Source organism: Gouania willdenowi, unplaced genomic scaffold (assembly GCF_900634775.1).
Source record: "Gouania willdenowi unplaced genomic scaffold, fGouWil2.1 scaffold_188_arrow_ctg1, whole genome shotgun sequence".
Classification (NCBI taxonomy): Eukaryota; Metazoa; Chordata; class Actinopteri; order Blenniiformes; family Gobiesocidae; genus Gouania; species Gouania willdenowi.
In genome coordinates, this window is record NW_021144938.1 from 293,591 (window position 1) to 305,672 (window position 12,082).

General features: G+C 36.5%; 1 protein-coding gene across 1 annotated transcript; it reads right to left on the reverse strand.

Annotated features, from left to right (window-relative positions):
• Positions 1-6,683: 6,683 nt before the first annotated feature.
• LOC114458795 (tubulin alpha chain-like) lies at positions 6,684-9,185 on the reverse strand. Its single transcript, XM_028441178.1, has 4 exons — positions 9,095-9,185; positions 8,726-8,948; positions 7,763-7,911; positions 6,684-7,680 (listed from the first exon to the last, which is right to left on the reverse strand). Exons 1-4 carry the CDS (start codon positions 9,095-9,097, stop codon positions 6,703-6,705), a joined length of 1,353 nt encoding a protein of 450 aa, XP_028296979.1. The 5' UTR covers positions 9,098-9,185; the 3' UTR covers positions 6,684-6,702.
• Between the last annotated feature and the right edge of the window lie 2,897 nt (positions 9,186-12,082).

Genomic DNA, 12,082 nt, shown 5'->3' on the forward strand with positions numbered 1-12,082 from the left:
AAATGAGTTCAATTGTATGTTTTTAGGACAAAAAATTAGGCCAGGAGGACGAGAGAAAGACCATGGATTTTAAGCAGTGACCTGACGGTTCTCCAATGCAAACAAGCCTGTGGATTTGTAGGATTATGTCCACTTCAGGCTTAATAAATCGAAAACTGCTGAACTTATGGCAAAAAATGTGGTATTGTGAGTGGCTCAACACACATTTCTACTACTTTTGAGAAAATTAGGTCTTTGTGTTCAATATTTTGGAAGTTGTGACAATTTGTTTGCAGATTTTTTAGGATTAAAATAAGGGCTGCTACATTTCAGGAATGTGAAGAGTTGGTGGGTGTGCTTGAAGCTTCATAGGTCAAAAACAGTTAAAGACGGAGAAAATGTGAAGATAGAAGTTAAAAGACAACAGATTTGTGAACATTTTAGAAGTTGAATGGTTTAAATCGGTTAAAAAATGGCTGAACAGTGGAACTTTGGAAAGTTGGAGGGTTGAAAGTTGAATTTTCTCAAAAGTGGATGGGAAAATGAATGGGAAAGTGAAAAGTGGAAAAAGTTAAATAGTTTAAAAAATTACTAAAAAGTTGAAACATAGCAGAAGAGGGAAATATTAGCTGAACGTTTTGACACCAAACTTGTTAAAATCGGTTGAAAACTGTTGGAGTTACTTGCGATGGCGGAAGAATAACTACTATAATAATAAAGTTTAACGAATACAATAGTGAAGATGCCTCCTGCATCCTCACTAATAATGGCAATAACAAAATAACAAAGATAATCCAGTAACTGTAATACAATAATAAAAAGAATAATAAACATAAAATAATAAGGTAATAGCAATATTAATAATACAATGAGAATACCAGTAACTATAAGATAAAAGGATACAAAAAAAAGAATAATATAAGAATAACAATACTACAATACAGTAGTAGTACAATTAGATAGAGCTATAATATTAATAGTGAAAGTAGTAATGGTTATAAAAAATTATAAATAAGAATACAAGAATAGCAATAACAATAATAAAGTAGTAGTACAATTAGATAGAGATATAATAGTAATAGTTATAATAATAATAATAGCAATAAAATATAGAGAGAATCCAGTAACTATAATACAATAAGAAATATTAGATAAGGTAATAGCAATGATAATATTATAGTAACTATAAGATAAAATATTAATTAAGAATATAAAACTAGCAATAACAATAATACAGTAGTAGTACAATTATAAAATAATTATAGCAATAACAAAATACTATAATGAGAATCCAGTAACTATAATACAATAATAATAAAACCAATATAAGAAAATGAGGTAATAGCAATAATACAATGAGAATACCAGTAACTATAATATAAAACAATAATAAGAAAGACTAATATGTAGTCACATCATTCATCTCTCCTTCTTTGGATGCAGCGTCTAGGTTTATTACCTCGAGCACCATGTGATAAGTTTTAGCTTAGCTTAGCTTTCTTAACTGCCGACATTAGAACTATGTGCATGTTAACACGGACTTTGGAGGTTTTTCTGCTATAAATGACTTGACTTCTCCAGAGTGAGATGCTCTGCTCCGGAGTAAAAGCCTCACGTGCTTTTGTTTTGCTTATGTGGTGAAAATATGAGCATTTATAATGCTGTATTCACGGATAAACATGGATGTTTACTTACCAGAATAGTACGTCCAGCAACAATAATCATAGTGGAGCCGTGTTGTGGACCCTTCCGCTCACAAAAACGTTACATTCCTCTGAATGTTTTCTCAGCACAGCCTCCGTCCACAGTCGTGGAGACGAAGGAGGAAGTGAGTTTGTGACCCGAGATTTAAAGGAAGTTTGGAATCACGGGAATAATATTAAATAACCATGCAATATTAACTTAAATGACTTTTAGCGGTACAAAAACGTTTTCAATATTGACCCTTTTTTTTTTTTGTAAACCCAAACAAACTGCGACACGGTGACATCATGAACATATTATTGCTGAGCAGTTTTGAAAGGCATCACATACACACCCATCACATCCAGGCTGCTGATGAATCTTCATAACTAAATACTTTCAATGTTTGAAATGACATGGTGAAATGGTGTGTCATGAAAATACACAGTCACTAAACTAGCTTCACTTTATTATCTAATATCTAATACAGTTGTCCTAAGCCGTTCACCATCTACGACCGCTTTTTTCTATCCGAAGAATCCGTGCACCCTTCATTCTTTGGTTATTTTGTTTTAAAACCAAATCAAAATGACAAATAAACAGTGTGGTTATTTTGTTTTTCTGATTTAAAACCAAAACAGAAATACAGAAAAACCAGATTCCGAGACCAATCTGCTCTATTTGAGTCCACAAACAAATCATAGCTTAGTTATGTTTTAAATGACACTAAACAAAAACTCTCCTTTTTCTTTAAATCCAAAATCAAGTTTTCACGATGAGTCTCTTGCATAATCCATGACTTTGTAAATGTAAATTATTTTGACGGGAAAAAAAAAAAAAAACCTGTGAAAAAAGTAAAAATTACTTAACTAAATAATGGATGGATAAGTCTACTAAAACAACAACAAAAATGTGTTGACTAGAATATACTTTTAATCCACTTTATTTATTTGCACTTTACTGTTGTCAGAAGGAGGAAACTAAGACTAAGTTGTAGTTTAAAGTAGTGAACATTTATATGTATATATTGTACTTGTTGATGGTCTCCTAAATGTACATATTGAATGAGCACTGCTGTGTTCTGACCTGTAGATGGCAGCAGAGATTCAGGGTTAGCTTCACTTCTCCAACCTGCTTATCCTCAGTCACGATGCTCATTGTTGATAACTCTAATCATTGCTCCTCACATCAGTCACAGGTAATTAATGCATCGTATCCATGGTGATACAGCTGTTTTGATGTTGAGGCCTGCAGATAGGAGCATATGGACGTCTTAGGAACACTTTGCATTGAACAAATTTAGCTTTAATTTAAATGCAAAATGATCCTAGTTCAGTTTTCTTATTTCTGGTGTGTAAATGTAGCCTCTGTTTTCCATACTTTATTCTCTCTCTCTGTTTTTCATCCACATGTGCCAAATGGTCAGCAATCCATGTCAACTATAGATGGCCAATATAATTAGCCCACCGATATTATCGGCTGATATTAGCAACAAAATATAATCACGTTTGACATGAGTATCTTTTTTTTTTCTCACCGATATTGAAAAACCGATATGTGCTGTGGTTTCAGACAATAAAATAAAAACCAACATTTTCCAAAAATAGTGAATACATTTTGGGTTTTTGTATAGATATTTTTTTATTTGTGAAATAGATCCAGTAGTGCATCGTAATAAAAATAGCCTTAACCTGTTACCGTATTTCTATTGAAATTCATATCATGTGACCAGTGTTGTGTTCAAGACCACACTATCCAAGACCAAGACTTGCCCGAGACCAGAATGCACCGAGACCAAGACAAGACCAAGACTTTCGGGAGCCGAGACCGAGACCATAAACATTTTTTTTCTGCAATTTAAAAAAATCTATAAATAAATAAAATGATGGCAAGGTTCAACAGTTAAATAACATTCTCTCTTTAATTTTAGTTTATTTTAAATACATTTGACGGACAAAAAAGGTGCCTGCAAAAAATTAACTAAAATATTAAAACTACTACTGCTACTGATAAATTCACAATTATTCTACATATTTGAAAACAATATTTTTATGTCAGCTGAATGTACAGCAAGTGTTTTAAAGTATTTCTGCCAAGAAATAATGATTCTTGATTCTGATTCTTTGAGTTGTGCAGGTCAACAGGTCACAGATTTCACAAGATATTTTTTTAGTTTGAAAAAGCCTTTACACAGGCCATTTTTATTAATTCACTTAGTTGATATAGTTTAATTTGGTTGCTGTAATGTAACTAGGATATTCAATTAACAAAGGTTTCCAACTGTAACTGTAAAAGTGAAACTTTCTGAAATAAAACTACAAACAAGTTGTCATCAGTCTAAAAAACAAAGAGCTACAGGTAGATGTGAAACTAAATAAAACAAACTCAAACCCTGGAACAGTCATGTGACAAATCAATCAATAGTTCTTGTTGAGAATTATTATTATTCTGGATACAGTGGAAACAGAAACTAGAAAAAATAATTATATTGTGAACCTGTTTATATTGTGGGGAACATATTATATACATAAATGTAATTGGAGTCTAAAGACACAAAAAAACACCACTTTAAAAAGAAAATAGACTAATATAAGACCTCTTTACAGTTATTTGGCTCATTCTGTGCTAGTGCAACTCTGCGACGATGACGTGCTGGTGACGACATAAACCAAGATGGCGGCGGCCCGGACGACAGCCGACATTATGTAATAAAGCCTTAAAAGACATGGATATAATGAAAAGAGTGGATGGACAGAGGCATAAACATGCAGACTTTCACACGGACTTATTAAACACACACGGACCTCAGTACACACGGTAAACGAAACAGGCTTCACCGTCGGCTGGCACTAGGACCCAGAAGCAGAGTAAGTGCGTCCCCTATCCAGCCTTCACAGGCTGTAATATCATCAGTTTATCATTTTACCAGTTATTAAAGCTACTGTCTTTACCAGGGAGATAATATTTATTCATGGTGATTGTTTTCTGGAGTTTTACTGGGATTTTTACCGGTGATTAGTTCATATCTCCCTTGCGCTCCGCGGTCCAAACTGACACCGTAGCCACACACACGTATGAGTGTGTCACACACGTCACTCAGTCACATTAAGGAAGGTTGTGGTCATTATACGGTGTGGATTAAATAATGAATAAAGGATTGTTTTATTCCGTTCTTCTCCGTGTTATTATCACATTATAAAAAAGTTTAAAAATAGCAGGAATTAGAGCTGGTCTCAAACGGTCTTGACGGAAAATCCCGAGTCCGGGCAGCCCGAGTCCGAGACAGGACTGAGTCAAGATGCTTGAGAGTCCGAGACAAGACCAAGACCTTTAAAATTTGGTCTCGAGACCAAGACCGGTCTTGACCACCACAACACTAGTTTTTAAAGCTCTTTTTTAACTGAAACATGTTTGTACCTTCCTTTAGACGTACATTTAAACTGTTATATGGTCTCACATACAGAAACACCAAATGTTTTTGTTGTTTGTAAAATGTTTTCATTTAACTCCTGATACCTTTCACTGAATCAATTTGAAATACTTGTTACTAACTCTAACATTCTACCTCATAGTGGAACACTCACAAGTGCCTTGTCTGTCGATTGTCTGTTGTTCGTTATTTGTTGTCCGAATGTCTTTAGTTGTTATTTGTTGTATAGTATTGCTAGTTGTTTTTTTGTGTGTTTGTTGTGTGTTTTTGTGTTTTAAGTGCTCTTTTTATGCACTGCAGGTTTGCACTGGGGGTTGGGGGGGATTGCAATTTCATCTGTGCTGTATGTTTAACATGGTGCATATTTGACAATAAAGAACCTTGAACTTGAACTTGAACTTGAACGAACAAAAAGGGATTTGTACCATGAAAACAGCAATTTAATGTCTGCTTAGCTAAACAAAAGAAGCACTTACCATTACATTTGATTAGTTCTTTAGTGTTTGTTAAATGTACCTCATGATGCTCAAATGTTACAATTAACAGACATGTGTTTTTGTTAATAATAAAGGTGTTGTTGTAGATTTGTTTTTGTTATATAAAACACTTATATTAATAAATGAAGCTGAGTTATTAAATGTTAAATATTGAGCCTTTTGCACAGCTCTTTGTTCATTCTGTGAATAATGGGGACTTGGTTGGTTTGATGAGGTTTAGTCGGTTTTGTCCCTTTTTTGTGTGAATGTGAGTGTGAATGGGTGAATGAGCTGATATGTAAAGTGCTTTGAGAATTTCATTGTAGGGATAAAGCTCTATATAAATCAAGTACATTTACCATTTGAATAATAAACACAAACACAGTTGTTGTACATGCTGACACCAGTGTAGACAAAATAAGTTATAGTTAACATTGGAGCATGTTAATAATAATTGTTGCTATGTTGTGTATATAATCTTTGTAACTATAAATATAGAACTATCTGACACCACTTTCAGGTGGTGCTTTTATTTTTTACATATATTACAAAGCTGTAACAATAACATTTATTTTATACAATACAATAATCATGTTATTGTATGGACTGTGGTCTAGGTCAATGAATAAACTGAGTTTTTCATAATTAATGAGTAAATTGATTGATAACCTTATTTATTTAAACTATTGTGGTTTCTCCCAGTCTATGTTAAACTAAAACATTCCCTTTAATACAGTGTGACTATAGAAGGTGATTTTATGTCTGTCTAAAATAATACAGTGAGCAGGTTACACGTATTCTATCATTTTCTGTCTTTATTTGCATGTTTGGTGTTGAAGTAATCCAAAAGTAATCAGTTACATTACTTTAATATAGTGATACTTAGAGTAAGTTACTGATTCTATTTTTTTAACAGGTAACTTGTAATTGTACCAAATTACTTTGTACCAAAGTACGTCATTGCGTTCCAATAATGAGCAAAAAAATGCCCGGATGTACACTATGGCCGTGTTGTAAATGTCTTTTTTTTACTTTTTTTATTTTTCATTTTATTAGTTTATCACTTCAGAGCAAACAGTTGGTGGAACAATGACTGATGACAAACTTTTGGGGTGTGCAGTTACATCAAGCCCTTTAATATTCTTCTCCTTCCTCTCCCTCATCTTCCACACTATCAGCGCCAACTTCTTCATAATCTTTCTCCAGGGCAGCCATGTCCTCTCTGGCCTCTGAGAATTCTCCCTCCTCCATTCCCTCTCCAACATACCAGTGGACAAAGGCTCTCTTGGCGTACATGAGGTCAAACTTGTGGTTTAGTCTGGCCCAGGCCTCAGAGATGGCAGTGGTGTTGCTCAGCATGCAAACGGCCCTCTGCACTTTGGCCAGGTCTCCTCCAGGAACCACAGAGGGAGGCTGGTAGTTGATGCCCACCTTGAAGCCAGTGGGGCACCAGTCCACAAACTGGATGGAGCGTTTGGTCTTAATGGCTGCAATGGCAGCGTTGACGTCTTTTGGCGCCACATCACCTCGATACAGCAGACAGCAGGCCATGTATTTACCATGGCGAGGATCACACTTCACCATCTGATTGGCTGGCTCGAAGCAGGCGTTTGTGATTTCAGACACAGACAGCTGCTCATGGTAGGCTTTCTCAGCAGAGATGACCGGGGCATAGGTGGCCATTGGGAAGTGGATACGAGGGTAAGGCACCAAGTTGGTCTGAAACTCTGTCAGATCAACATTCAGAGCTCCATCAAAACGAAGAGAAGATGTGATTGATGAGATGGTCTGGCTCATGAGACGGTTAAGATTAGGGTATGAAGGGTGCACAATATCAAGGTTCCTCTGGCAGATGTCGTAGATGGCCTCGTTGTCCACCATGAAGGCACAGTCTGAGTGCTCCAAGGTGGTGTGGGTGGTCAGGATGGAGTTGTAAGGCTCAACTACAGCAGTGGAAATCTGGGGTGATGGGTAGACAGCAAACTCAAGCTTGGCCTTTTTACCATAGTCAACAGAGAGCCTCTCCATCAGCAAGGAGGTGAAACCAGAGCCAGTGCCTCCACCAAAGGAGTGGTAGATGAGAAATCCCTGCAGGCCAGTGCACTGATCCGCCTGTAAAAAAAAAGCAATAAAATCCTTATTAGTTTTAAGATTAGGTTTTATTTCCTGCAACTTTCATTTCTTTTAGCTGTACCATTTTACGAGTCCTATCCATAACAAGTTCTATGATCTCTTTCCCAATGGTGTAGTGTCCTCGGGCATAGTTGTTGGCAGCATCCTCTTTTCCTGTGATAAGGTGATCTGGATGAAACAGCTGACGGTACGTTCCTGTTCGCACTTCATCTATAGAGAAAATCAAAGCAGTAAAGTTATGTAGTTTCAAAATAATCTAATGAAATACACAATTCAGAATAATCTTCAATCCATAGACGTTTTTTTAAAAAAAAAAACACGACTTATTTAATTGGTGAAGTTTTCCTGATGTTTAGTCACAGGCCCAGGGCGCCATCTGCTGGAAGGGGGCCAAATAGCACCACATTTCTTTTTTTTTTTAAATGATAATTTAAAAAGGTTTAATGAACGTGAAACCTACCCTTTACAATCACTGTACATGTTTTCTCCTAATTGAATATTAATACTAAAAATCTGTAACTTTATATGTTAATCTTCTGCTCATATTTCTATTTATTTTATTCTAATTCTTGTTCTATTCTATATACAGTAATTATATTATGTTGTTTGCACATTGTGTTCTTTGATTTGATTAGTCAGTAACACAAAACCTAAAATCAAACAGGAAAGTAGAAATGTCCTTGTACTGAAACTGTATATACTGTATTTTAACTTTTGATTGCACTGTTTTACATTGTTTTTGGATTTTTGCACCATTGTTGTTATTGTTTCCTTGAGACATTTGCACTATACCTGTAAGTGTTATGTTGTATTATTGTAATTTTAAATTTTAAAATAGGTTGTATATTTTTTCAATGGGTTTGTTGTATCACAGAATTGCATTGTTTTGTCTTGATATTTAAAAGAAATGATAATGTGTTCACAGTGATTCCAGTATAAAGAAGTATTCTGTGTATAGTTATAAGTTTGTTAGTCATAGTTCTGATATAATCATATAATAATGAGTAATGATATGATTACAAACCGATGACAGTAGGCTCCAGGTCTACATAAAGCGCTCTGGGGACACGTTTCCCTGTCCCAGTTTCACTGAAGAAGGTGTTGAAGGAGTCGTCTCCTCCTCCAGATTCCTGGTTAGAAAGCACCTGTCCGTTTGGCTGAATCCCATGCTCCAGACAGAAAAGTTCCCAGCAGGAATTACCGATCTGGACTCCAGCTTGGCCCACATGAATAGAAATAATCTCACGCTGCAGAGAGAAAACAATATATCAGGATCCTGGCATCACTTAATCATGACATCAGTTGGTCATATGCTAATTTCTTTATTGCAAAATCTAATCATTTGTTCAATTATGAATATAAAGCAGATGAAGACAATGAAATCCTGTCTTACCATTGTTTATCTTTCTTTTTAAATGCTCAGGCTTTGGAGAGAAGTTGTAGTGTGTTTCGGTGTTTCGACACCGTGTACTGTGAACTACACGCACTAAGTCTGACGTCATAACCAGTACGTCATTGCGTACCAATAATGTACACATTACACGCAATTACGTACTGGTTATGACGTCAGATTTAGTGCGTGTGTACACACACGCACTAAGTCTGACGTCATAACCAGTACGTCATTGCGTTCCAATAATGAGCAAAAAAATGCCCGGATGTACACTATGGCCGTGTTGTAAATGTCTTTTTTTTACTTTTTGTGTTAATGTCGAAGATGCGACTGTAGACTTAGATAAAGTTATAAAAATATTCACAGATTCAGCTTTTCCGGACCAATAACTCATCAACGGAACATTGCTTTTACAAAACCGAGACCTCGTTACAATCACAGCAAGGTGGACTGAACGCTACAAGCGGATTTTCCTCAAAACGAGCCGTTCTCCGCTCTTGGTCATTTATATTGGCCTCTACGCGGAGCCGACTGTGGCTGGAATAAGCAGGGACCGTCTGCAAATTACAACACCGGAAAAAGGTACAAAAAATAAAAACCAATAACTTCACAAAGGAAAGTGGTAGTGTCATAAAACTTACAGCACACATAGTTGAACTTTTCTTGATTATACTACAACACTTAGTTTTTAATAAATATTCATGTAATTTTAGTGATTTTTTCATTAAATAAGTACTAAAATATGCAATAACTGTACTATTACATGTTGTAGTGTAATCAAACTCACAGCACACATAGATTAACTCTTCATGATTATACTACAACACTTCGTTTCAACAAATGTGCTTTTATAACATTTTAGTGACTTTTTTTTCATTAAATAAGTACTAAAATATGCAATAACTGTCTTATAACATGTAGTAGTTTTTTTTATTTTTTTTTTTTCTCAGAGCACACATAGTTAATCAAGAAGAGTTCAACTATGTGTGCTGTGAGTTTGATGACACTACAACATGTTACTGAATGAAAAGCTGAACCTGTGAATATATTTCTAACTTTACCTAAGTGGTTCCTCACCCCTCCTGTTCCACTGATTGCTGGGCGGTGACTCACACATTTTATATACGGGTCTGGCCGCACTGTGTTAGTGTTCCTCTGCTGTCAGAATACCGCTGCTGCGTCAATGCGGCTGTTTTATTTTTATCAGCAGCCTATGCTCTTTAGACTTTGATTTATTTTGTATTTCTTTTGTGTGCATTGACATTCTGTTGGAGATTTAATACTTTGTTTATTGATTTATTTGCTCCTTCATTTGTGTTCTGATTTCAATTTCAATTATTTCGTAGTTCCTTTGTATTTGAAATTTAAAATATTTGTTTACTGATTAATTGAATTTCATTTCTTTTGTATTTCTTTTGTTTGCGTTGATATTCTGTTGGAAATTTAATTATTTTTCATTTTTGTATTGATTTGAATTTGATTTATTTTGTATTTCTCTTGTATTTGAGATTTAATTGTTAATTGTTGATTGAGTTCAATTTATTTCGTAGTTTGCTTTTGGTTATATTGTATTTTGTTATTTCCATCCATCCATCCATTTTACCGCTTTTATCCGGGGCCAGGTCGCGGAGGCAGCAGTCTCAGCAGAGATGCCCAGACCTCCCGATCCACACACACCTCCTCCAGCTGTTCTGGGGGGACCCCGAGGCGACTCCAGGCCAGCTCAGAGACATAGTCCCTCCAGCGTGTCCTGGGCCTACCACGTGGCCTCTTCCCAATAGGACATGCTTGAAACACCTCCTGAGGGACGCGACCAGGAGGCATCCAAAACAAATGCCCGAGCCACATCAGCTGGCTCCTTTTAACGTGAAGGAGCTCTACTCCGAGCTCCTCCTGAGTGACTGAGCTTCTCACCTTATCTCGAAGGGTGCGCCCAGCCACTCTGCGAAAGAAACTCATTTCGGCCGCCTGTATCCGCGATCTTGTCCTTTCGGTCATTACCCAAATCTCATGACCATAGGTGAGGGTAGGAACGTAGATCGATCGGTAAATTGAGAGCTTTGCCCCCCAACTCAGCTCCCTCTTCACCACAACAGTCCGATACAGCGACCGCATCACTGCTGACGCCACACCGATTCGTCTATCTCAATCTCACGCTCCATCCTACCCTCACTCGTGAACAAGACCCTGAGATACTTGAACTCCTCCACTTGTTATTTCTATATTGTTTATTGTTTAGTGAGTGTGCTGTGTGGTCATTTTATGGTTCTCCTTTGCCCTGTGGACAGGTGCTGTGGACTCCGGTTGGCGACCCAATCCCTGGTGTGTGTGTGCGCAGTGTCACGAGTGATTGTATGATTTCCTCGTCCCTCCTTGGTTTTGGGCCTCCGAGGTAACCCAGCACTGTCCATTCCCCTCTGCTGGCCTTGTCTAATATTAGGTATCGATAGCAGGTGAGCTGCTTTTAACACTCATTGTAATAAAGATTATTTGTACTTCTGAACACTGTCTCTGGCCCCGTGGTTAATTTTGAACCTGTGTAGCCTTTAGTCCACATGTTACAACTGGTGATAACTTCCTGGAGTGAAATTCCCCAGGTGGCGTTGTTCAGCAACCAGATTGATTATTTTATGATCCTCATCTTGCCACACAAACTTTAACTCATATTCAAAACACAGATGATATAAACTCCCCTGCCAAAAATATATGAAGGTAGATAAAATAAAATAAAATCTCGCAAGAACTGTCACTCAGGCCATTTCTACGGAGCCCGCCAAGGGACATCACGAGGAAAATAATGATTGCGTTATTTCGCAAAAATTTGCAATAAAACGCAATAACTATTGCGAAATAACGCAATAGTTTTGCGATAAAACGCAATAGTTTTGCGATAAAACGCAATAATAATTGCGATAAAACGCAATAATAATTGCAAAATAACGCAATCATATTTGGGGTAGACGACGAGAGAGAGAGCACTTCCGGGTC

Bases quoted from the DNA above. Each gene is read 5' to 3' on its own strand.
- LOC114458795 (XM_028441178.1), bottom strand. The intron at 7,912-8,725 runs GTTTGTAATCAT...TTTTCTCTATAG, and splicing joins CCTGGAGCCTACTGTCATCG to ATGAAGTGCGAACAGGAACG. The intron at 7,681-7,762 runs GTACAGCTAAAA...TTTTTTTTACAG, and splicing joins TGGATAGGACTCGTAAAATG to GCGGATCAGTGCACTGGCCT.